Raw genomic sequence first — 21,448 nt, 5'->3', positions numbered from 1 at the left:
TTCTTTCTTTCTTTTTTTTCTTTTCTTCTTAGCATTATGTTTGGTGAGTCTCATCCACCAGCGGAAGTTTGCTGAAGTCATCTGAAGGCAGTTCTGGGCTTTTCTGAGGGAGGGTCCCAGCCCGCCTGCAGGGGTGAGGGTCTGGGCTTGGTTCCTGGGTATCTGAGGTGAGACGAAGGGCTCTGAGCATCGGAAAAATCACGGCGGTAATGAATGGCCAAATTCAGGTTCCTATCAAATCCTTTAGCGAACCCTCTGCGGCCCAAATCTTTGCCAAGGTTTTTTCCAGAAAGCGACCCTGACCTGAAGGCCTGAATGTTTGGGCAGAGATGTGGAGACATGAGCGGGAGGCAGATGTGGAAGTGGGACTTGCACAAATTGTACGGTGACAGATCCCCCCCAAGAGGGATCGAGGATGTGCATACGCCCCCTACCTAGGTTGTCAGATAAACTACGTTTAGATGGGGGCGGGGGGTCCGGAGGAGGAAGAGAGGAACGAGGGGCGTCGTGTATATTTATTTACAACCCTAAACCCTGCCTGGTTTTGTTACACAAATGCAACATTAAAAAAAAAAAGACGTCATAGGAGAAAAATTAGAACTCTAGACTTCCCTGTACTTCTGCACCATCTTTAGGATTTTGCTCATTCGGATTGCTCTGGGGAGATGCCCCCCGCCCTCTTCAGCCTCTAGAGGGTCTACACAAGCCTCCCAGGGGGGTGTGTGTATGGGGGGGGGTGTCGAACTTGGAGCATTTACGAATTCCCTGGGGAGTTTATTTTAAAAGCTGCTCCTGGGAGGAAAAGGACCGCTACACCCGGTTTCCCTAAATTTCCAGGACTCTCCGCTTGGCGCGAACAAGAGGCTGGAATTAGGGCGGCCTTGGGGGCGGGGGCTTTGGTCTTTAAATGAAAGAATCCCCTGAATGGCCGTTCTCTATGCAGGATGCCGGCTGGAATCACCCGGGGAGCTTTAAAAACTACTGATCCCCAAGTCCCACCCCCAGGGATTCCGGCTGAATCGGCGGGCGTGAGGCCTGGCTTCCGGGCTTTTGAAAGCTCCCCAGGGCATTCTAATGTGCTGTGGGGGCTGGGAACCGTGGCTCCGCCCAGATTCCAAGGAAAAGGGGTGGTTTATACTGGCGGTTCTCCAACTCGGCTGTATGTTGGAATCACCGGGAGAACTTCAAAAAGTACTGGTGCCCAGGTCCCAACCCCAGAGACTGTGTGTGCGCGGGACTTTGGAAGTTTTAAGGGTCCCAGGTGATTGCAATCTGCAGGCGAGTTTGAGAAGCTCTGCTTTACCAGGTGATGCGAGGGTCGGGCGCAGTGAGCGCCACGCGCCACTGGGTGGCGCTGCCCACTCGGCCCGGCGTTTCGGGAGGCGCGGGGGGTCGCGGCCGGGTGCGCACCTGCCCCGCCTCCTCCAGGCGGGCCACGGGGCATGCAGCCGGTCGGGGGCGGGGCTCCAAGGCCGGGACGCGGCCACCGGCTCCCCGGCGGCCTCCGCCAGCTGGACCCTGTCGCGCTCCTGATGCTGCTCGTGGACGCCGACCGGCCGGAGCCCGTGCGCAGCGGGGCGCGCGAGCTCGCGCTCTTCCTGACCCCCGAGCCCGGGGCCGAGGTAGGGGACAGGGGATGGCGGTGGGGAAGGCGGGTCTCGGGGTTGGGGGGGTCTGGGCCCTCGCACCCCGGGGCAGGAAAGGGTGGGTGCGGCCTCCGGAGCCCGGGACCCGAACCCTTGGCGTCCCCGCCGCATCCTCTCGCACCCGGCGCAGGGGCCCGAGGGTCCCCTCTTTTGCGGCGGGGTGATGCCTGGCGCCACCCAGAGATGCGCGGCAGGTCGCGCCGCTCCCTCCTCCAGCCCACAAGGCCCCCGGGGGCCCAGACTCGCGTCGCATCCCGGGGGGCTCCCAGCATCGGCCGGCACGGGGAAGCGAGGCGCGCTCGGAGCTGCTTGCTCTTTGCCAGGCGGGGGCCCTGGGGAGGCCGCCCCCGGGTCCTGCCCGCGGGCCGGGCGCTCAGCCCGCTCCGCTCCGAGCCGAGAGCCAGAGGCCTGGAAGGAGGCGGGCAGGCTGCGTTTGTGCGGGGAAGCCCCGGGGCCTTGGTCCTGCTGTTGCTAAGAGGGAAAATACCTCGTCTCTAGCTGTACTTTCTATTTTAAAAGCACAGAATAAAAAGTAGATCTGAAACTAGGCCCTTCATCTTCCAGCTGAAGCCAGTCTGTTAACAGTGCTGTGAACGAGTTATTTATCCGAGTCCGCCAGGAGTTATTTAAGGCTTGAATTCAACTCATTCTCTTTTTAAATCTCAAAAGCAGGACAGAAGTACAGCAAATAAAGGGTGAGCGCCCTCTCCTCTTTCTCTGCGTCCCAAACGGCAGTCCCCAGAGATAACCGCACCAACAATGTGACTACCTCATTCCAGATGCTTAAAAAAGGCATGTGCAAATATGGGTATGCGTATGTATTAATAATACTGTGTGAGTTTTTATAAAACCCCACTTGATACTGTAATACTGTTCTGCAAGTTGCTTTTTTCCACTCAAAATAGCATAGACAAATGGGGAGTGACTGCTAATGATAAGGTCCAGGGCTCCTCAGGGTGATGAAAATGTTCTGGAATTAGGGGATGGTTGCACAACTTTGTGAATATACTGAAAACCACCGAATTGTACACTTTTAAAGGGTGAATTTTATGGTATGTGAATTACATCTCAATTTCACAGAATAGCGTGGACATATTTTCAGGTCAGAATTGTATCCATAAGAGCTGTCCAATAGAAATATAATCTGAGCCACAAATATGAGCCATTCATGTAATCTGAAATGTTCTGGGAGCCGCATAAAAAAGGAAAAGGAAACAGGTGAAATTAGTCTCAATATACTTAAAATAACAGTGCCTCCAAAATGTCAATCATGTTAACATGTAATCAATGTAAAAATTTTTAATGGGATTTTTACTTCTTTTTTTGTACTAGGTTTTCAAAATCGGGCTTTTAATTTTTTTTATTTTTGAGAGTAGGGGGCGGGCAGAGGGCGAGGGAGAAAGAATCTAAAGCAGACTCCACTCCCAGCCCGGAGCCTGTCTTGGGGCTCGATCTCACGATCCCAAGATCATGACCTGAGCCGAAGTCAAGAGTTGGACGCCTAACTGACTGAGCCACCCAGGCGGCCCCAAATCAGGCTTTTATACTGAACTTGCAGCACATCTCCGTTTGGACCGGCCACATTCTAAGTGTTCAATAGTCATGCCAGGCGGGTGGCTTCAAGCCGTCTTGCAGAGCGCAGGTCTCCACCCTTCTTTCTAGTATTCCACAATGAAGTAACAGTTACTCCTGTTCCCTGGGCTCATACGATGTGCTAGCCTTGCGCCAAACCCTGCTCCTACTGACCCAGTGGCCAGGATGTTTTTAGGTTGATTTTATAGCTGAGAAAACGGAGGCCCTCACAGGATCAGAGCCGTCCCCTGGAGGGACTGTAATTTGTGACGTCTGCCCCCAGGGATGGGCGTCTGGGTTGTCTACAGTTTTTCATTGGTTTAAGGAATGTGAGCATCTTTCTCGTTCCTTCTCTCCCTTGCTCTCAGCAGAGAGATGTCCTTGTGCCCAGCGGCTAAAGCTCAGCTTCATTTTGTCTCTATTAAGGGCAGCCTTCAAGAGAAACTGCATGTAGTAACTTCATTTTCTCACTCAGGGCTGTCTTTAACTCAGACACGGGCTGGCTCACACTCAGTTGTGGGGGATGTAATGAAGAGCCCACTCCCTGTAGCTCTGTGCAGCAATAAACCCACTTAGAGCGCTGCCTGAAGTTTATTTACCAGAAGCAGCAGAAACTGCCGGAACAGAGTCACTTCAAGCTCTACTTAAAGCTTAATTCATTAGCGGGTCCCCACGCTGAGGCTGTTTGCAGATGGGTCAATGAGCTAGAAAAGGGAGATCTGGTGTGGGAACAGGCCTGGACAACTGGGCCCTCCTCCTGGGGCCTCTTTTGGCTTTTAAATGGGTCCCTGACCAGCCAACTCCAGTCCTGGAGGGTCCTGGGGTCCCTAGTGGAGTGGGCCTGCGGCGTTCAACACCTTGAACCTCTACTGCGTGCCGGGAGCTGGGCACAGCGGTGACATGCAGGGGCCCTGCTCTCAGGACACCATCGGGCAATAGACATGTAACACGCAAAAGCTCTAGATGGTGACAGCAGCCTTGGAAACACACACGCAGTGGTGTGGTAGAGGGTATCTGTTGAGTCAGCAAGACAGGGGTGGGGAGGGTCTCTCCAGGGAAGGGGAGACCTGAGTGATACCCACTGAGGAATGTGCAAGAAAGAGGAGGCCCAGGGACCTGTGTTGGAGTGCAGTCAGGGAGGGCTTCCTTGAGGAAGTGGCATTGTAGGCTGAGCCCCAAAGTGTGAATGAGAGCTGGCCAGGCTCCGAGGAGAAAAATCACCCAGGCAGGGAGCACAAAACCTGCAAAGGCCCTGGGATGGAATGAAGCAAGGTGCCCTTTGGGATAGAAGAGCAGCAGGCGGAAGGAGGGGCCGTGCGAGGTTTGGGCAGAAGCCGTGCCCAGGAGCTCTGTCTCCCAGAATCGAGGCTCCGCTGCAGGGCGGTGTGCTGACCTTGCTTGGCAGGTGGGTGTTTTATTGTTTCCGGTGCCTTTGAGGTTTTCTGTTCAACCAGTTTTTTGCGTGTTTTATTTTCTCTCTTTTTCTGGTTTGAACTTCCTCTTTTTGGGGGAGTTTCAGGGCGGTCTCCAGAAGCTGCTTCAGGACGGCAGACAAAGAGCTGTTTGCCTCTTGGGTGCGCTCTGATTTAGGAGGACAGGGAGCTCAGACCACCCCCCCCTCCGCCCCAAAAGGCCGAGCGCTGATACCCATCCACGGGTGAATTCCTGGCCAGGCTCTTTCAGAATCCTATTTGGTTCCTCTGCTGGGACACGGGACAGGCTCATGAGGTTCACGGCCTGGATGGGAGGAATCAGGCCCGCACTCTCAGGCCCAGGGTCTCTGCTCGAGTGAGCAGAGGATGATGGCAGAGAAAACACCTGGGTCTTTTAACCGCATGTGGACTAGATCAGGGGTTGCAAACTGGTGGCCCCCAGTGCTGAATCCAGCACTCTGATGTGATAGGATCTGTCAACACAGGGTTTCTTAAATGGAGGATTCTCATGAAAAACTCTGAGTTTCTGGTTTATTGAAAATATTAGGCAGTCTGTTGTTTCGTTTTGTTTTGAAGTAAGCTCTATGCCCTACATGGGGCTTGAACTCGTGACCCTGAGATTAAGATCACATGCTCCACCAACCGAGCCAGCCAGGCGCCCCTCAGTCAGTAGAACAGGTGCCTCTTGATCTCAGGTTGTGAGTTCAAGCCCCACACTGGGCATAAAGCCTACTTAAAAAAATGAAATAAAATATTAGCTGGTCTGGTAGGTCTGGGTCCCTGTTTGCCACAGTCCCCACTCCTCCCTATTGTCCTCCCTGTACCGAAGCTAGCATCAGCTACCATTTACCCTTGTGCTTGAACATTTGATTTTTCTGTCGTCATGTAGGGAGAAAACGGAACGACTTCTCCAAACCATGTGTTTGGACTAAAGTAGAAAAACATAAACTAGCCAAAGATGCCCTGGAGTTTCATGAAAAAAAAAAAAATCAAAGAGGTTGTTTCTTTGTGAAAGCAAAGGATATTCTGTTATGTCCAACCTGCAAACACCATGTGCTTATGCCCCTCCCCCTCCCCCAGCATGTGTCCTGCCCTTGCGACCTGTTGGTCCGCTTTCGGCATTCACGTGGGGGACGTGCCGATGCCCTGTCTGAAGGTATAGTTCTGTATTCATTTATTCCTCAGATCTTTATGGGGAGCCCGCTGTGTGCCAGGCACTGTGCTGGGTGGGGTACCAGGGAGAGGCCTGTGAGGCCGAGGGGGTGCCTGCCTTCAAGGACTGGCGTTGCAGTGAGGGGGGTGAGCAGACGAGTCACGATCCAGCAGAGTGTCTAAACAGTGCTTAGCGCCGTGAAGGAGACAGCGGAGGGACAATGATGGACACTCAGGGACGGTTGGAAGGAACCACCAGGGAAAGCTCCAGCAACAGGTGCATGGCCCGAGGGGCAAACACGAGGAACGGGCAGTGGGTGGACCTCAGCGGCCAAGGGCGAGAGTGGGCAGGGCGAGACCAGGGCCTACGGCCATGGGGAAGACTGTGGATTCGATCGTAGGGTCCTGGCCGTGAGCAGGGGTGTGCTGGCCATCAGCGGGGGAAGCCGTGATCAGGTTCCCGGCCTCACGGCTGTAGGGCCAGAATATGTTGGAGGGGCTGGAGCGGCAGTAGGGGGACCACAGATGCGGCCGTCCAGGGGACGTGGACTGAGCTGGCCACGTTCCCTGAGTCAGAACCTTCGGGGGTGTGAGGGGCCAAGGCCAAGGCGAGTACTGGAAGGGAGCAGCATCTCTCAGAAGGACGTTCCTGCCTTGCTGCCCGGTGGAAGGAGCCATCCCTGGGTCTGAAAACAACCTCTTCTCATAGGACGTTCGTGCTGTGGGGAGGGTCAGCCCGGAGCCTCGGCTAACGGTGTCCGGTCTGGCTGACCCTCAGCACCTCCTGAGAAGCTTTAAAACAGAGAGGTTCCGAAAGATCGGGAATGACCTCAGTGCCTGTCGGCACGGGCTGGTTGAGAGTGCTGCTTCCGCACAGTGGACAGCTCAGGGCTGCAGAGTGAGTCGGCTCCGGGGGGCTGTCCACAGCGGCCTGCAGCGCCCGGCTCCAGGGGAGAAAGGCGAGGTGCACGGAGGTGTGCGAGGTGTATCCGATAACTTAAACGGCAAAACCCCCCCACACACCTATTTCATGCATCTACAAATAGAGGAGGAGGTCAAAGCAATCTCCGGGGTGGGGTGGGGCATAGCCAAGATGAGAGCACTGATACAGGGCCTGGTACCCAAACTTTGCTAAAGCCTGGAGTCATCTGGGGATCTTCAAAAACTCATTCTGGTTTCTGCCAGCTGTACCGCCACCGCCCACCTGCCCCCGGCCCCAGGTAGTCTACTTTCACTGGGGTGGGTGCCGCCTGGACACTGGCATTCCGAAAGCTCTCCAGCAGGGTCTTAAGCCTGGAGTGCCCTAAACTGATGGGTGTGTTGGAAAATCAGTGTTGTTGCCGATCGTGGGGGCCATCTGTGAACAAGGCCCAGGGCTGGGGGTCTGGGCTGGTAAACACTCGCCTAGGGATTCTGATGGCCAGGCCTGCTTCCAGCAGCAGCCCCACGAGGGAGCCTGTCCGTCCTGCCTGCTGCTTCGTCCACAGCACCGAGTGACTTCGTCCATATCATTAAAGAAACATCCTTTATGGCTGTGTAGACTCCCCCAGTCCTGCTCCTGCCCAGGCCTCGTGGGGGGGGGGGCGCAGGCTCTGAAGCCCCTCGGCCTGGGGTCAGATCTCCGTCCTGTGCTCAGTGCCCCTCTGTGCCTCGAATGCTCATCTCATGCAGTGGTTGGGGGGCTGGAGGAGCGAATCCACAGGAGACGCGTGTTGTGGGGTCTGGCCCGTGGTTAGCCGCCCGGAACATCAGCTGGAATTGCTCGCTCGCTCATTCAGGTGTTTTTGGAGCAGGTGCTGGGTGCAGACACCTTGCCAGGTGCCGGGAGGGAGAATACGTGAGAGACACTTTTGTCCTTAGGGACAGAGCAGGGGTGGGGGTTGATGCAAGATAATTGTTCAGTAAGTGTTCGGTAGTGGGGATTTCGGCCCTTTCAAGCCCTTCACTTGTGCTGAAGATCGTGAGTTTCCACTCGCCAGCGCGGCCTCGCGGAGGCCCAGAAGCCCGGTGTTCCCTCTTTGACCTGCGAACGCGAGGCCGACTGTAGATTCTGGTTCTTGGTTTGCAAAACGCAGTTGCTGAGCGCACGGTCCAAATGAGCCACGAGTTCGTCTAAAGCTGCCTTGGGTTCTGAATTTATTCCTTGGCGCAAATGTGTTGGAAATTTGGCCTGGGAGTTCTTTTAAAGTGAACTGGTGTTGGTTTTGCTCTTAAAATAAGTTTGGTTTTAAAAAATAAAAAGTGGGGGCACCTGGGTGGCTCAGTTGGTTAAGCGTCTGCCTTCGGCTTGGGTCATGATCCCGGGGTCCTGGGATCGAGCCCTGCATCAGGCTCCCTGCTCTGCGGGAAGCCTGCTTCTCCCTCTCCCTCTCCCTCTCCCTCTGCCCCTGCTTGTGTTCCCTCTCTGCTGGCTCGCTCTCTCTGTCAAATAAATAAATAAAAATATTAAAAAATAAAACATAAAAAGTGTATGCACATGTCACAAAATTCCAAGGTCCCCATGGCCAAGGAGTGGTGAAGGAGCTTCCTCCCCCCGCTGTTCCTGTCCGTGTGCCCTCCCCGCAGGCAGGACAGGTCCCTCCCGTCCCCACCTGTAGCCCTTCCCTTGGTGTGTCCTGTGTCTTTCACTCAGTGTGTCTTGGAGACCTTCCCACGTGAGTACCTAGAAGGCGGCCCGAGTGTTTCTAGCTGCTCGACAGAACCGCCTTGTCTCTACTACGGTTGAGGCAGCCATCTCTCCCCTGCTGGACGTTGAGGCTACGCGGCTTCTTTTACTCTCGCAAAGCCTGTTGCAGGAGGAGCCCTGCACACGTCATTTGCATTTGTGCAAATATGTCTGAGGGAGAGAGAACCTCGTGGGGGAATTCCTGGACCCAAGGGTACCTGCGTTTTAAATTTTGGCTGCTGTTGCCAAAGGAACCCTTTTAGAAACCAGGGTCAGGACAAGGGTACAGGAGAGTGGTGGCGCTTTCTGGACACTCGAACCTCAAGGTCAAGGATCCCTCGAGACCTGGATGGGAGCTCTTGTTTGCCCCGTTTTGGGGCCTGAGAGGAAGGAGCTCCCGTGTCCCCTCTTTGGGAAGTGGGTTGTCTCCTAACACGTTGGGTCCTTCCTGGTAGTTCCACTGAACGCTGACTGGAGAATCCCTTCGTCTGCCCTGCACGGTCCTTGTCCCCGCTGGCCCCAGCTCCCGGGGGCTTCTGACCATCCCTCCAGCCCTTGCATCCCGCGCACAGAGACGAGGCTGCTGTTTCTGCCTCCTGTCAGGCTGGGGGAAGAGAGGACACCGACATTAAAAAGACCTTTACTTTGCTGTCATCTGAAGGGACCACCATGACTGCTTTGGAAGAAGAGGTGACATTCTTGTTTGTGTGCCCAGGGCGAGGGCAGGCCCCACGGTCCTTGGACTGCTTCTTTCTCGCCCCGGTCGTGTACTTGGGGACCCTGGCCCCCCCTGGCTGGAGGAAGCCCCGGGGCAGGGGCAGGCAGCAGGCTTGGCATCAGCAAAAGCCGAAAAACACACCCTGGAACCCCGTGTGGCTGCAGGTGACGTCCTCTGGTTGGCACCGTGATGTGATTCGAAAAATGCGAAGTAGTTGCCAAATTCTAAAAAGGGGGAGTTTTCTCACAAATAATCCAATGTGTGGCTTGTCTAAAAGTGTTGCAACAGAAGGCATAGGTCTTCAGTGGCCCCGTTCCTGGCCTGGCGGAATGGACCTCGTGGTTTCCTAGAAGGATTCTCGTGCACGTGTGCATGCGTGCGTGTGTGTAAATAGCGTTATCGCAATGTAATGTATATACCACACAATTAAAGTGTACGACTTAATGGGTTTTTGTTTATTTGCAGAGTGGTGAAACCATCAACCCGAATCCATTTTAGAACATTTTCATTACCCCCAGAAAAACCCTGTACCCCTTAGCTCCTCCTCTCCGATGCCCCTCATTGGTCTACTTTCCATCTCTATAGATTTGTCTGTTCTGGACAATCCATATATGTTTGTGTTGTTTTTTTTTAATTTTTAAAAAAGATTTATTAGAGAGCACGAGTGGGGAAAGGGGCAGAGGGAGAGAGAGAAGCAGACTCCCCACTGAGCACAGAGTCTCACGTGATGGGGGCTCGATCCTACGACCCTGAGATCATGACCTGAGCTGAAACCAAGAGTTGGACGATCAACCAACTGAGCGACCCAGGTGCCCCGTGTGTCCTTGTGTTTTAAAGACACAGGCCAGAGGTTTGAAGCCACATTCAACCTGCAGTCAGCTTTCTTTGGATGTCATACTATGTTTTAATTTGGGGGCTTTTGAATTCTCAAGCTGGGAAAGTTTGCGTAAATTCCCGTATCACTGTCTGTCTTGAACAAAACAGGTTTGGCACATTCCCACGTGGTTCACTCTGCTGGGGTCAAGCAGCACCCGCCCTCTCTTAGATGGGGAATGTGTTAGCCACAATCCCCACCACTCCCTGTTGTCTCTCTGCCTGGAAACTGAGTATTAGCTGCCGTTCGTTATCCTGCTTATGCTGCTGTGTTTCTTAGAGAAAAGTAGAAGGTCTCTTTCAAAAGTGAGAAAATAAAAATAAGCAGTGTGCGGAAAACATATTCCCTTGTATTTCTTTCCTGCCCGGCTTCTGTGTCCATTGCATTGGAATGCGGAGGCCCTGGTAGGGTCCTGGTTACAACCGTCTTTTGTATGGGTATGGCATCTCACCGCGAGTAACCCAGAGAAATGACTTTGTTGACCCTTCTCAGCTTCCATCTCAAGACAGAGTCTGAGGACTGTTTTCCCCCAATTTTCAAATGGGAAACCAAGGCACAGAGATGTCAGAGTGCAGTTAAGACCACACAGCACAACGTGCAAGGGCGGAACTAGAGAGCAGCCTGTAGCCCCGCCAGGAAGGCTTATTTCTTCCTCCTTCCCTTGCTCATTTTTCTTTCCTTCCCTGCCTCCTCCTTCCTTCCTTTCCTGCAACAGGTATTCTCTGGACACTGTATTGGTTACCACTGCCGGCTAACAAACTACCTCAAATCTTCGCTGCTGAAAACAGCCTCCACATTATGGCGCGTGATTTTGCCAGTCTGTGGGGCTCACCTGAGCGGTTCTGCTCCCATGTGCTGGCTGGGCTTCGTCGGGGGCTGCATTCCGCGGGAGCGCTGGCTGCACGGCAACATGGCCTCACTCGTGTCAGGCAGTTGGTGCGGGCTGGGGCGTCTCAGTCCTCACGCGGCCACTCTTGTCCTGTGGTCTCTCCAGCAGCATTGCCTGGACCAATTCGCATGGCCGTTGCCTTCCAAGAGGGTGAATCAGATGCTGCAAGGTCTCTTGATGTCACCAAGTATTGCTTGCACCCGTCCTACTGGTCAGAGCAAGTCACGGGCCAGGCCAGATTCGGGGGTAGGGAAGAGTGGATCCCACCTCTACCGGGGCAGGGTGGCAGAGTCAGATTGCACAAAGGTACGCACATGGGAGGGAGTCAGGGGGACATCTTTGGAAGCATGAGTGCCTACTAGGTGTCAGGCTTTGCTCTGTAGAGGCCCTGGGAACACAGAGGTGAATGAAAGGCACTAAGACCCCTGCCCTGTAGGGGCTTTCATTCTGGTGGGGGAAGATGACACGAAGCAGGTAAAAGATATAAGATATTAGACGGTGATGGAGGCTGACGAGAGAAATAAACTGGTGCAGGACAGGGAGTGGTGGGGCTGCAAGGCCAGGGAAGGCCTCACTGAGGAGAGACAGACGAGCAAAGGCTGAAAGGAAGTGTGCAGTGAGCTTTGTCGATAATGGGAACGGCAGGTGCAAAGGCCCTGGGGTGAGGATGTGGTTGGTGTAGTTGATGGGGAGTGAGCTGTGGGCAGTGAGGTCGGAGAGCAGATGGAGGGTCCAGATGGCGTAGGGCTGGCGAGGCGTCTGTTAGGTGTTTGCTGAGGGAGGTGGAGGACAGGGGAGGACTTTTTTTTTTCTAATTAAGATATAATTCATGTGACAAAAAATTTACCATTTTAAAATACACAGTTCAGTGGTTTTTAGTATGTTCACTGTGTTGTGCAAACATCACCATGACCTCGTTCTAGAGCATTTCCATCCCCCAGGAAAGGAACCCCATGACCTTTAGCACTTCTTCCGTCATTCTCCCGCCGTCCATTAACCCCCAACCGGTGATGTGCCTTCTGACTCTGTGGATTCGCGTCTTCTGACCGGTTCACCTAGAAGGAGTCATGTGATGCTTGGCCTTTCGCGTCTGGCTTCTTTTGCTCAGCGTCATGCTTTCGAGGATTATCTGTGCTCTAACATGTATCAGGTCGGCGTTCCTTTTTATTGCCACATAATATTTCTTTTCCTTTTTTTTTTTTTTTAAAGATTTTATTTATTTGACAGAGAGCACAAGCAGGGACAGAGGGAGAGGGAGCAGACTCCCCGCTGAGCAGGGAGCCCGATGCAGGACTCGATCCCGGGACCCCGAGATCATGGCTGGAGCCGAAGGCAGGCACTGAACCGACTGAGCCAGCCAGGCGCCCTGCCACGTAGTATTTCCACAGCGTGGACGTGGCACGTTTTGTTTGTTCACTCATCACTTGACGGACCTTGAGTTGGTTGCACTTTTCGGCTCTCGTGAATAATGCACACGTTTTTGTAAGAACATCATGTTTCCAGTTCCCTGGGCTGTATTGCTGGGTCATAGGGTAACTCTGCATCTCACCTCCTGGAAGACTGCCAGACTGCTTTCCACAGCAGCGGTGCCGTGTCACAGGCCCCCCCAGTGGCGCGTGAAGGTTCCAGTGGCCCCCGCCGCTCAAGGGCGTTTGTCATCTTCTGGTTTTGCAGGTGTAGGGGCCCCGGTGGCCGCGAGGCCGTACAGCAGAAGACGTCCAGCTGGCCAGGGCTTCGGTGTTGACGGTCGTTCCGAGGAGCAGGCTGAAGGGGGGCCAGCGAGCCAGGACTGTGCCCAGTGCCGGGGGGGCGGTGAGGGGGGCGGATGGACGCGGTGGGCTTCGGGCTCCGTCCTGAAGGTGGCGCAGAGATCTGCGAACACACTGGACGGGGGGGGGCTGAGAAAGAAGGTGCGTCAAGGGTGCGCCCGGGTATCTGGCCGGAGCGATGGACGGTGGCGTTTCCACTTGATAAGCTGGGGAAGACCCGGGTGGAGGGTTTGTTTGTGGGGTGTCAGGTGCCTGTCCCTCAGGGGCAGGGGCCGGCCCCGCATGGGTTTCCTGGCATGGCCGGCTGGGAAGCTTGGGTGGGCACTTTGGGACATTGATGTAAGAAAGCAGATGCCACGATTCCCATGTGTTAAAATACCCACCGCCGTCCCCGCCGGCCATGCCCCGAATGTCACCCTAGGCGAGCCCCTGGAGTGAGACAGTCTATGCCCAGGGAGTTGCATGGGGGACGAGGGCATTCTTTGTGCTTATGGGCTGGTGAACAAGGCGTGTGGGCTGCAGCCTGCAGGACTCTCATTTCTGGCCACTTAGGGGATTATCTTGAGAGAAAATTGTCCCTTGAATGATTTGTGGGCATGGCTGGCCAGCTAATCCCGAGCTCCTTCCTGGTGGTTGGGAATGTCTCCGGGCTCGCTCCTCAAATGCTTTCTCAGCAATGCTTTCTCTGTTCTCTCCTGCTTCGGGGCCCTGCCCCAGGAGGTGGGGGGAACAGGTGGGGGATGGAGACCGTAGCTGACAGGCAGTAATAAAGGGGACACATGTCCCCCGCTGCTCCAAAGAGCCCCTTGGTAGTTATAACTTCAGCTCTGGACTTGGAGTGCTCAGGGTCAAATCTGGCTTCAGTGTTTATTCGCTGTGTGACCTTGAGTGAGTGACTTAAGCTCTCTGTTCCTCAATCCATAAAAAGGGGGAAATTATAGCCCCTACTGTAGAGTGTTCCTGTGAGAATCAAATGAAATGGTTTTTATTATCTAGTGAGAGAGATACATAAAGCAACCACTTATTATGCACCTACTGTGTGTCAGCCCTCTGTTAACTGATTTGACCACATTCATTATGGGAGGCTAACCTCCTAACAACCCTGCCAGATGGGTGTGGCCGTTGCCCTCACAGGGCCGCCAACCGAAATGCAGAAGGCAAACCCCTGACTTAAGGCCCCACGGTTGGCAAAAGAGACGACGGGATTTGAACCCGGGACTGACGAACCTCCTTTCTGAACACGCCAGGGTAGAGTGAGACGTGCTTCCTCTGAGCAAAGAGCATCGGGCCCCTCCGGGGAGCGAGGCGGCCCATCTGGCTGGGGCGAGGGCGTCCAGGTCTGGGGTCTGGAGTGTCTGCACCTGCCCTCTCGAGGAGCCCCCCCCCCACGCATCTGTGTCCTTCTGCCGTCTCATCCCTTCCTCTGCGAGCAGAAGGAGGCGACCAGCCTTCCTGTCTCCCATCTCTGTGGCCTCTTGCCTCCTTCTTCCCTCCTGAGCGCTTCTTTTCCTGTGATCTTACTTTTGGGGGAGTGGAGAGAACTTCCTGTGTGTCTCTCAGTCCTCCCTCCACTGTGGTCCCTTTCCCTGTCAAGCCTCCCCCGTGCAGGCCCAGAAATAGTCCCAGCTGTGAGATGAAGGTTCCAGAGTTTAAAATTGCAACTCGGTACTATTTTTACTCCAGCCGGAAAGATGTTTTTTTTGCACAACCGTTTATTTTGTTGTGGTAGCGACGCTCCAGCCGCAAGCAGTGGGCCTGGCAGGGCATCAGCCTCTCTCCTGGGACAAGTGGGTGGTGAAGGGAGCCCTCAGATATCAGGGCGCAAGTACCAGGCCTCCCCAGAAATATCTGGTGTCGCCTGCCTGGAGCAGAACGGTCTGGCCTGGTAAGCCCGAGCAAGTGGCTCACGTTCTTGGCAAACTTTCTTCCTAGATGCCTGGTCATTACAGAAACAAAGCAAAAACAGAGCAGGTAGTTTGGAAGTCACGGAAACGGCACATACTTCAAGGGGAAAAAAAGGTTCTAACTAATTTTTGCACAAGTGATTTAAATGGGGCTGTAAACTGGCAGACCCTTTCACGCTCATGTTTGGCTTGGCCCATGCGTGGCAGGACATGAATCCGTGCTACTGTTTAAAAATTGGGACATTTTCCATCACATTAAAACTTCTGGCTTCTCTTGAAAAATGGAAGGCTCTGGCAGCCCCGAGTCTGTGTTTACTGATGGCTGCTGGCGGCTGGCTGTTCTAGATTTGGGCAAGCCCTTCTCAGACCACCGCAAAGCCCTGGCGGCCTGCTTTACTCACTGATGTCACTCATGACGTCACTGCCCAGCCCTGGTACCTCGAGTTTTGGACCCTTCAGATAACATAAAGCACTCAAGTCTCCCTTGTCAGACCTTCTTCCCCAATTCCTACTCCTGAGAGCCAAGGAAGAACCATTAATAGGTTGCCAGATAAGCTACAGGACACCCAGTTCAATTTGAATTTGGGATTGAATGATGGTTTCGTACATTCCCGAACTTTTAGCAGTTCAGTCTGTATGGTTCCAGGCCTTTCTGGGAACCATGTACATCCTTTGTGTGTTGTTAACAAGGACGGGTTTATATTTCTCCCTCTTCTGCATCTCGTGCTAACTCTCCGTCGTGTTTGTTAGGGGGCGTTTCTCACGGTTTGTAAGAGCTTTGAGGCTGTGGACTCAAACCCGTGTGGGAATCCTGGCCCCACCACTTGCTAGCTGTGTGACCTCCAGCAGGCTTACCTCACCCAAGCCTCAGTTTTCTCATCCGGACAATGGGATGATAAGGGTAGCTTGGTCCTGTTTCCGGCTAGTTTTCATTCATCTCCTCTCTTGTGAAATCTGCACGGAGTGGACGGGCCATGGTGACTTTAACCAGGCCTCTGTCCGCAGGCGTCAAGATCGCGGCCAGCTCATCGTGATTTTAAGTGAGGCTAGGAGTGGTTTTGAAAAGGGAAAGGAGGTCTGAAGGGAACTGGGCAGATAATCCTAAGATTTAGTTTGCTTTAAAAAAAAAAAAAAAGTGAAGGGCGTTTGTCTCCCTGGAAACCACTTGCTAATCTCCAGGATATTGTCTCTTTTCAGGCGAAGGAGGTGGAGGAGACCATCGAGGGGATGCTCCTCAGGCTGGAAGAGTTCTGCAGCCTGACTGACATGGTGAGTGTCTGCCTGGGAGGTGTGGGTTTAGGCCCAGGCCAGACTCCAGGACCTTCCTGGAGTTTTCTGGGGAAGCCATTTTGGTGGTGATTTAGCAACCAGAAGGAATGGGGCAGCAGCCAGCGGTGAGAGGAAAACCACGCACACACTCTCTCTCACACTCTCTCTCGCTCTCTCAACACCAAGGCTTCCTGAGGCGGCCATCTTGATAACGCCCATCCCCCCAGATGGCTCTTATTCCACCGAGGAGCCCGGAGTGGGCCACCAGGTGGCACTCTCGGGCACCGATGCGGGGAGCCATTCAGCGGGGATGCTAAGACTATATTTAACTTTCCTCAGCTCTGCGCGGTCCGCCAGGCAAACATGGAGACAGCCAGGAAATGGCTTCAGGCCTGCAAGGCCTAGAGGAGCGTCTAGCCCAGGCTGTAGCCCGAGGCAGGGTTGGGCATCAGGTTCCTTCCCGAATCCTTTTGCTGTCTCTGCTTTTGCCTCCTACTCTGTTTTGTTGGATCAAATTCCCTTGGCTGGGTGGAGAAGAAGATGGAAGATGGTTCCTTGGGCCCAGAAGACAAGGTCTCCACTCCAAATTCTGTAAAAATCTCTTCTAGATCCTTGGGTCCCCAGGATTGTAGCCAGCCAGGTGTGGGGCCCTGAGGAGCAATGATAGAATTTTCTGGAAGCTCCCGGCAATCTGGGTTTAAGGCTTCTCCCCGAAGGCCCAAAGGGTGGAGCTCCATAGGATTAGGCCCTGCCTCTCCCCGGAGCAGAGGAAGCTCAGCTGGACCCAATGGGGTAGATTTGGGCCCCTGTGAAGCATGTGTCTGGAGAAGTGTCTGTGAGAGCCCAGGGGAGTAACAGGAACGGCAGCCCTGGGTGTTTATTGAACACCTACTTGGTTCCAGGCACAGCGTGAAGTGTGTGTTCCCTACCACCCCATTTCTCCTCGAAGCAGCAACACGATGGGCACCGTGTCATCCCCATTCCTTCAACGGACCTACTTCGTGTCATCCTCTGGGGACACAACAGTGAGCGAGACAGAAATGTCCCCAAGAGGACCTGTGCTTTTCTCTTGAGAACCAATTTTCTAGTTTGGGTGTGGGTCCAGGTGGGAGCTGGGTAACGAGACTGACTTTGAACAGCCCGGGTAGTTCGTTCTTCATCACCGGCCGTTGGGCACCTTCCCTGATGGGGCACCACGGGGAGCCCGAGGGTACAAAGAGCGTCAGCTCTGTCTCCGTTCCCCCTGCTGCGGGAGCTCACTGTGTGTGACCAGGGCTGTCATCCAGTGCTGAAGCACCAGGCTGAAGGTGTGCCCAAGGTGCAAAGGGGGACTGCAGAGGTTTTGAAGAGGGAGAAAAGATCTAGAAGGAACTGGGCACATGATCCTAAGACTTATTTGCTTAAAAAAAAAAAAAAAAAACAACGAAGAGCAGAGGCGTTAAATTCTGCCTGGGAAATTGGGAAGGCTTTGCAGAACAGGTGGTGATTAATTTGGGGCTTGAAGAAGGAACAGAAAGAATTCAGCCGCTGGGGAGGGCGAGTGCCCAGGCAGAGGCACTGTCCCATGGGTATGCTATGCTGGACACAGTGTGGACTGTGGGGGCCCCCAGGCAGGCGGTGGATTTGGAAGGTGGGTGGGCTGGTGGTGACCCAGGGACACTTTGTTCTCAAGTTCAGCCATCCTCCTCCTCGAAAAGGGACCCACTATCTGCCTGCGGGTAGGAGTCGGCCTGGGTGGAGAGAGGTCCCCGGCCACCCTGCCTTAGAAACCGGCAAGTCTTCCCGGGGTGGGGGGGCCTGTGTGTGTTCCCTGGAGACCGAGGTATCAGGCAGCGTTGACAAGGCCCTCCCCTAACTAGAAGCCTGGAGATGCATTTATGCAAAGATTTTAATAGTGAGATCACACACGTGACCCGTGGACCCAATCCCGCCTGCAGATACGTTGGATGTTTCTGGAAGGGAAAGAAAAAGGAATTTGCTGCTGACATTTATAGAATGTCATGCAAAAAATCAGGACGTCTGGCTTCTTTTGGAAGAGCAAAGATCTGGCTCCCCTGGGGTGCTTGGTCCCACCTGGCCAGCATCGTGTAGTGGCCACCCCACTGTGGACAGCACGTGAGCTCTCCGGCTGGTCACCATCCACTGCTCCCATGGGGGCTCCCTGACTCCATGGCCACCTGCCAGGTACATCCGTCATGTGCTCATGGGTTTTATGGCAGAGTGTGTTTCTCTGTACTTTGAGCCCTACTGAAAGCAGGCAAATGAAACCAGACGGAGAGGGTCCTGTGTTTCAAGCAAGGGAACAGAGTGGGTTTCCCATGGGATGGAAGACCATTTCATGAGTTTATATGTAAATGAGCGTGCCTGCGTTAAGCGACCGTGTCTAGTACGATGTTTTAGTGGCCCCTGTAACGATGCTCAGTGCTGACGCCATTTCGATTGTGGAAATCGTCCTGCCCTGACAACTGAGGCTTAGTTTACCTGGCGTGTCTGCGTACATGGCACAGAGAGAGGCGTCCAGCTCTCCGCCTTGGCTTGGGACCTCCTTTCCTCTTTTGATCCAAGCTAGGAATGAGTGGGGACCTCTGGGGAGCAGGTGATGTGGCACCACGGACCCTCGGCCCTGAGTCCCTGCACTGGCCTTTGGAAACACTGATCGAGCCAGAGGTCTGAGAGAGGCCAGGCTCCCTGGTGCACCGTCCTGAGAGAAGCAGCTCCATTTCCGATAAAATCAGGCTATTAGAAACGAGAGTCCGGCTTCCTGTCTGATGCATTAAGTCCATGGCCAGCCTGTCCTTGATCACTCTATGTGACTGGAATTCACTACCCTGTGCCTGCCACCTGTTTAGACCTTAGATAGAATGCTAGTCGCTGCCGCTTCGAGCTCTGACTTCCTGCTGTGAGGCCTTGAGCACAGCACACCCCCTCTCTGTACCTTTCTTTTCTCTTCTGTAGAATGGACATAATGGTCCTAATTGTGGCTGCATCAAACTACCCCAGAACTTAGAGGTATCAGACAACAACCAATGTATTATGTGGGCCGGGGCAGGGCACAGAGGGGATGGTTCCTCCAAGCCACGTGCCACCTGCCGGGGCAGGGATGTCCAAGGTGGCTCCTTCTCTCCCTTGTCTGACGTCTGGGCTGGGAGTGCTGGGTGGCCGGGGACTGGTTGGTGTAACTTCTCCCCATGCAGCCTCTCCTCGGGGCTCGCTTGGGCTTCCAAAGCGTGGCATCTGGCCTCCCGAAGCAAGCATTCCAACAGATGGGAAGCAGAAGCTGCCAGGTCTCTGGAGGCTTGGGTATGGAAATTCACACAGGCTCCCTTCTGTCATATTTTCCTGGTCAAGACAGTCAGGTAGCACACCCAGATCCAAGGGGAGAGGACACAGACCCCATGTGTTCCTGGAAGGAATGGAAAGAATTGGTAGCCCTCTTTAGTCTACCACAAGCGGTATCCTTCTCCTAAGAGTTACGGCGCGGACTAGGTGAGGCGGGGATGTGCCCGTTACGTCCTCTGGACTGACCGCAGTGAGAAAGACCGACAGAACCAAGCGTGGGCAGGCCGGGGCAACAGAGATGCTGCTCAGCTGCAGGTGCAAATGCAGAATGGACCGTTCTACACCCCAGCAACTGTAATGCGAGGCGATGACCCGACAGAGAGGAAGACGAGGTCCTCAAAGACCCGTACACAAATAGCCGGAGCAGCTTCGTTCGTGATGCCCCAAACCGCGAACAGCCCGAATGCAGAGTGAAGTGCACCGAACATCGGGGGGGGGGGTGGGGGGCTCTCACAAGTGTGGAGCCCAGTGAAAGGAGTCAGGCACGGAAGCCGCGGTGCTGGAAGCCGGATCGTGGTTCACTTTGGGAGGGCGGTCGTGACCGGAGCCCTCTGGGGTGATGGCCTGTGCTACACGCTGGCCTGGGTGGTGCTTACACAGGTGCGGACACACGTATGCATTCGCCCAGCTGTCCGCGCAAGGCCGGGGCCCTTCGCCGTCTGTCATTTCCTACGTTCAATTAAAGATAATTGCTTAGCGGGGTGCCAGCTCAGTGCCGTCTGGAGTTTGGGCACCTTGTCGGGGCCCCCAGAATCCCACCCCTGGCAGGGAGCAGACTCTTTCTTCGCTCACATGGATGGAGAAAATTCCTTGTTGGCCTGGCTCCAGCACTTGCATTTGGCATTGGTGTGTGTTCTTGGGTCAAGTGCATTCGGTTCTCCTTCCTGAAGGCCCTGAATCATCCCGGACAGCCGTCTTTGCTCAGTGATAACCCACATCCGCCGCCCAGACTTCTGGGCTCTGGAGGCCGGCTCTGGGGGGTGGGAGACCAGGCTGGGGAAGGGTCCGCCAGGTCCTCAGGCCAGTACGCTGGCTGGGGGTTCGTCCTGACCGAGGCTTAGCCAGCATTGATCCTTCACTGACCTCTCCCTGCTCAGATGTGTGTGACATGGTCATGTGACGTGGGTGTGAGGAAAGAAACGTGTTGCTTTCCTTTGACTCCCCTGTAAGAAGACAAGTGCACGGGGCTGCCACAGACGCCATGCTGGGGAGACTCTAGGGAGCGGTAGGGACTATGGTTAACCAAAGGGGCAGCTGTCACCCAGCTCCCACTGATTGCTGTCACGTGGGACATGGACTCAGGGTGGCCATGTCCTCTGCTCGTTCACAAGAAGCTAGGAACCTGGGCTTCTAAGGAAATACCCTTCATTGTAGACGTGGTGCCCGGCTTGGGCGCGCTTTATTTTTTCAGGCAGGACGCAGGCTGGCTCCACAAGGCCCAGCGGAACATGCTCGCAGACCCCTGGCGTCACTGGTGGCCTCAGACCAACCTGGACTGGAACCTTCCATCTCCCACTGGGTAGCCTTGTGACCTTGGGCTGGCTCGTTTCATTTTCCTATCTTTGCGCCTTGTCCTCAGCCATGAAAGGTTGAGGATAAAATCGCTTCTGATTCACACCTGTGCTCAGCCTGTGGTGAAGGTTCGTGGGATGCTGGCTTTGTGCCCCTCCCACCCTTATTTTTGCTTCTAGTTCCCAGCTCACGAGAGAACCGTGAGAAAGGTTTGGGGGCTTTTCAGACCTCAAGGATTACTGTCTACTTTCCCCCCACGCACGTGCAGCCTGCCATCTGGGCAGGGGTAGACAGCTCCCCGTTGCCCGCAATTCCAGTAAGCGGAGAGGCGTCTTCAGAGAGGGGCCTTCTTGGCCGGCCCGGCCCCTCTCTTCCTTGGGTTCCTTCAGAGCTGGAGGAAGGGAAGGGAAGGACGAGCACTGTGAGTCCCCCTCTGCAGCATTCCCTTCCCTCTGGGTGGGTCGCTGGGACCAGGCCCTCCTGATTTTCTTTGTTCTCGCCCTATTCGTTTCTTTAGAAATTAGCAGAAAGGAAAGATTTGCATTTGATCCACTGTGTCCTGACCCTGCCATGCGTTATCTGCTCTTCGTTGCCTCACTGAACCTTGGCGATTTCTCCAGAGTTTAGCCTTGTTGCGGGGGCGGGGGTATGTCTCTAGAGATTTGGCCTTGGGGGCAGAAAGAGAAAATATTGAGGGCTTTTTCCT

At 54.5% G+C, this 21,448-nt stretch overlaps 1 protein-coding gene across 2 annotated transcripts in view; it reads left to right on the top strand.

Moving 5' to 3' along the window:
- Nucleotides 1-1,347: 1,347 nt before the first annotated feature.
- BCAS4 (breast carcinoma amplified sequence 4) overlaps nt 1,348-21,448 on the top strand; it is a 53,879-nt gene continuing 33,778 nt past the window's right edge. The window contains exons 1-2 of one of the 2 annotated variants that reach the window (XM_045771554.2): nt 1,348-1,622; nt 15,820-15,891. In XM_045771554.2, the coding sequence (XP_045627510.2) occupies nt 1,443-1,622; nt 15,820-15,891 (252 nt within the window). In that variant the 5' untranslated portion in view covers nt 1,348-1,442. The remainder of the gene's footprint in view (nt 1,623-15,819; nt 15,892-21,448) is intronic. The other variant, XM_045771552.2, reaches the window with a different exon arrangement.

The sequence above is a fragment of the Ursus americanus genome, chromosome 22, assembly GCF_024610735.1.
Source record: "Ursus americanus isolate L20-20 chromosome 22, mUrsAme1.1.p, whole genome shotgun sequence".
NCBI lineage: Eukaryota > Metazoa > Chordata > Mammalia > Carnivora > Ursidae > Ursus > Ursus americanus.
This window is presented reverse-complemented; position numbering and strand designations above follow the sequence as displayed.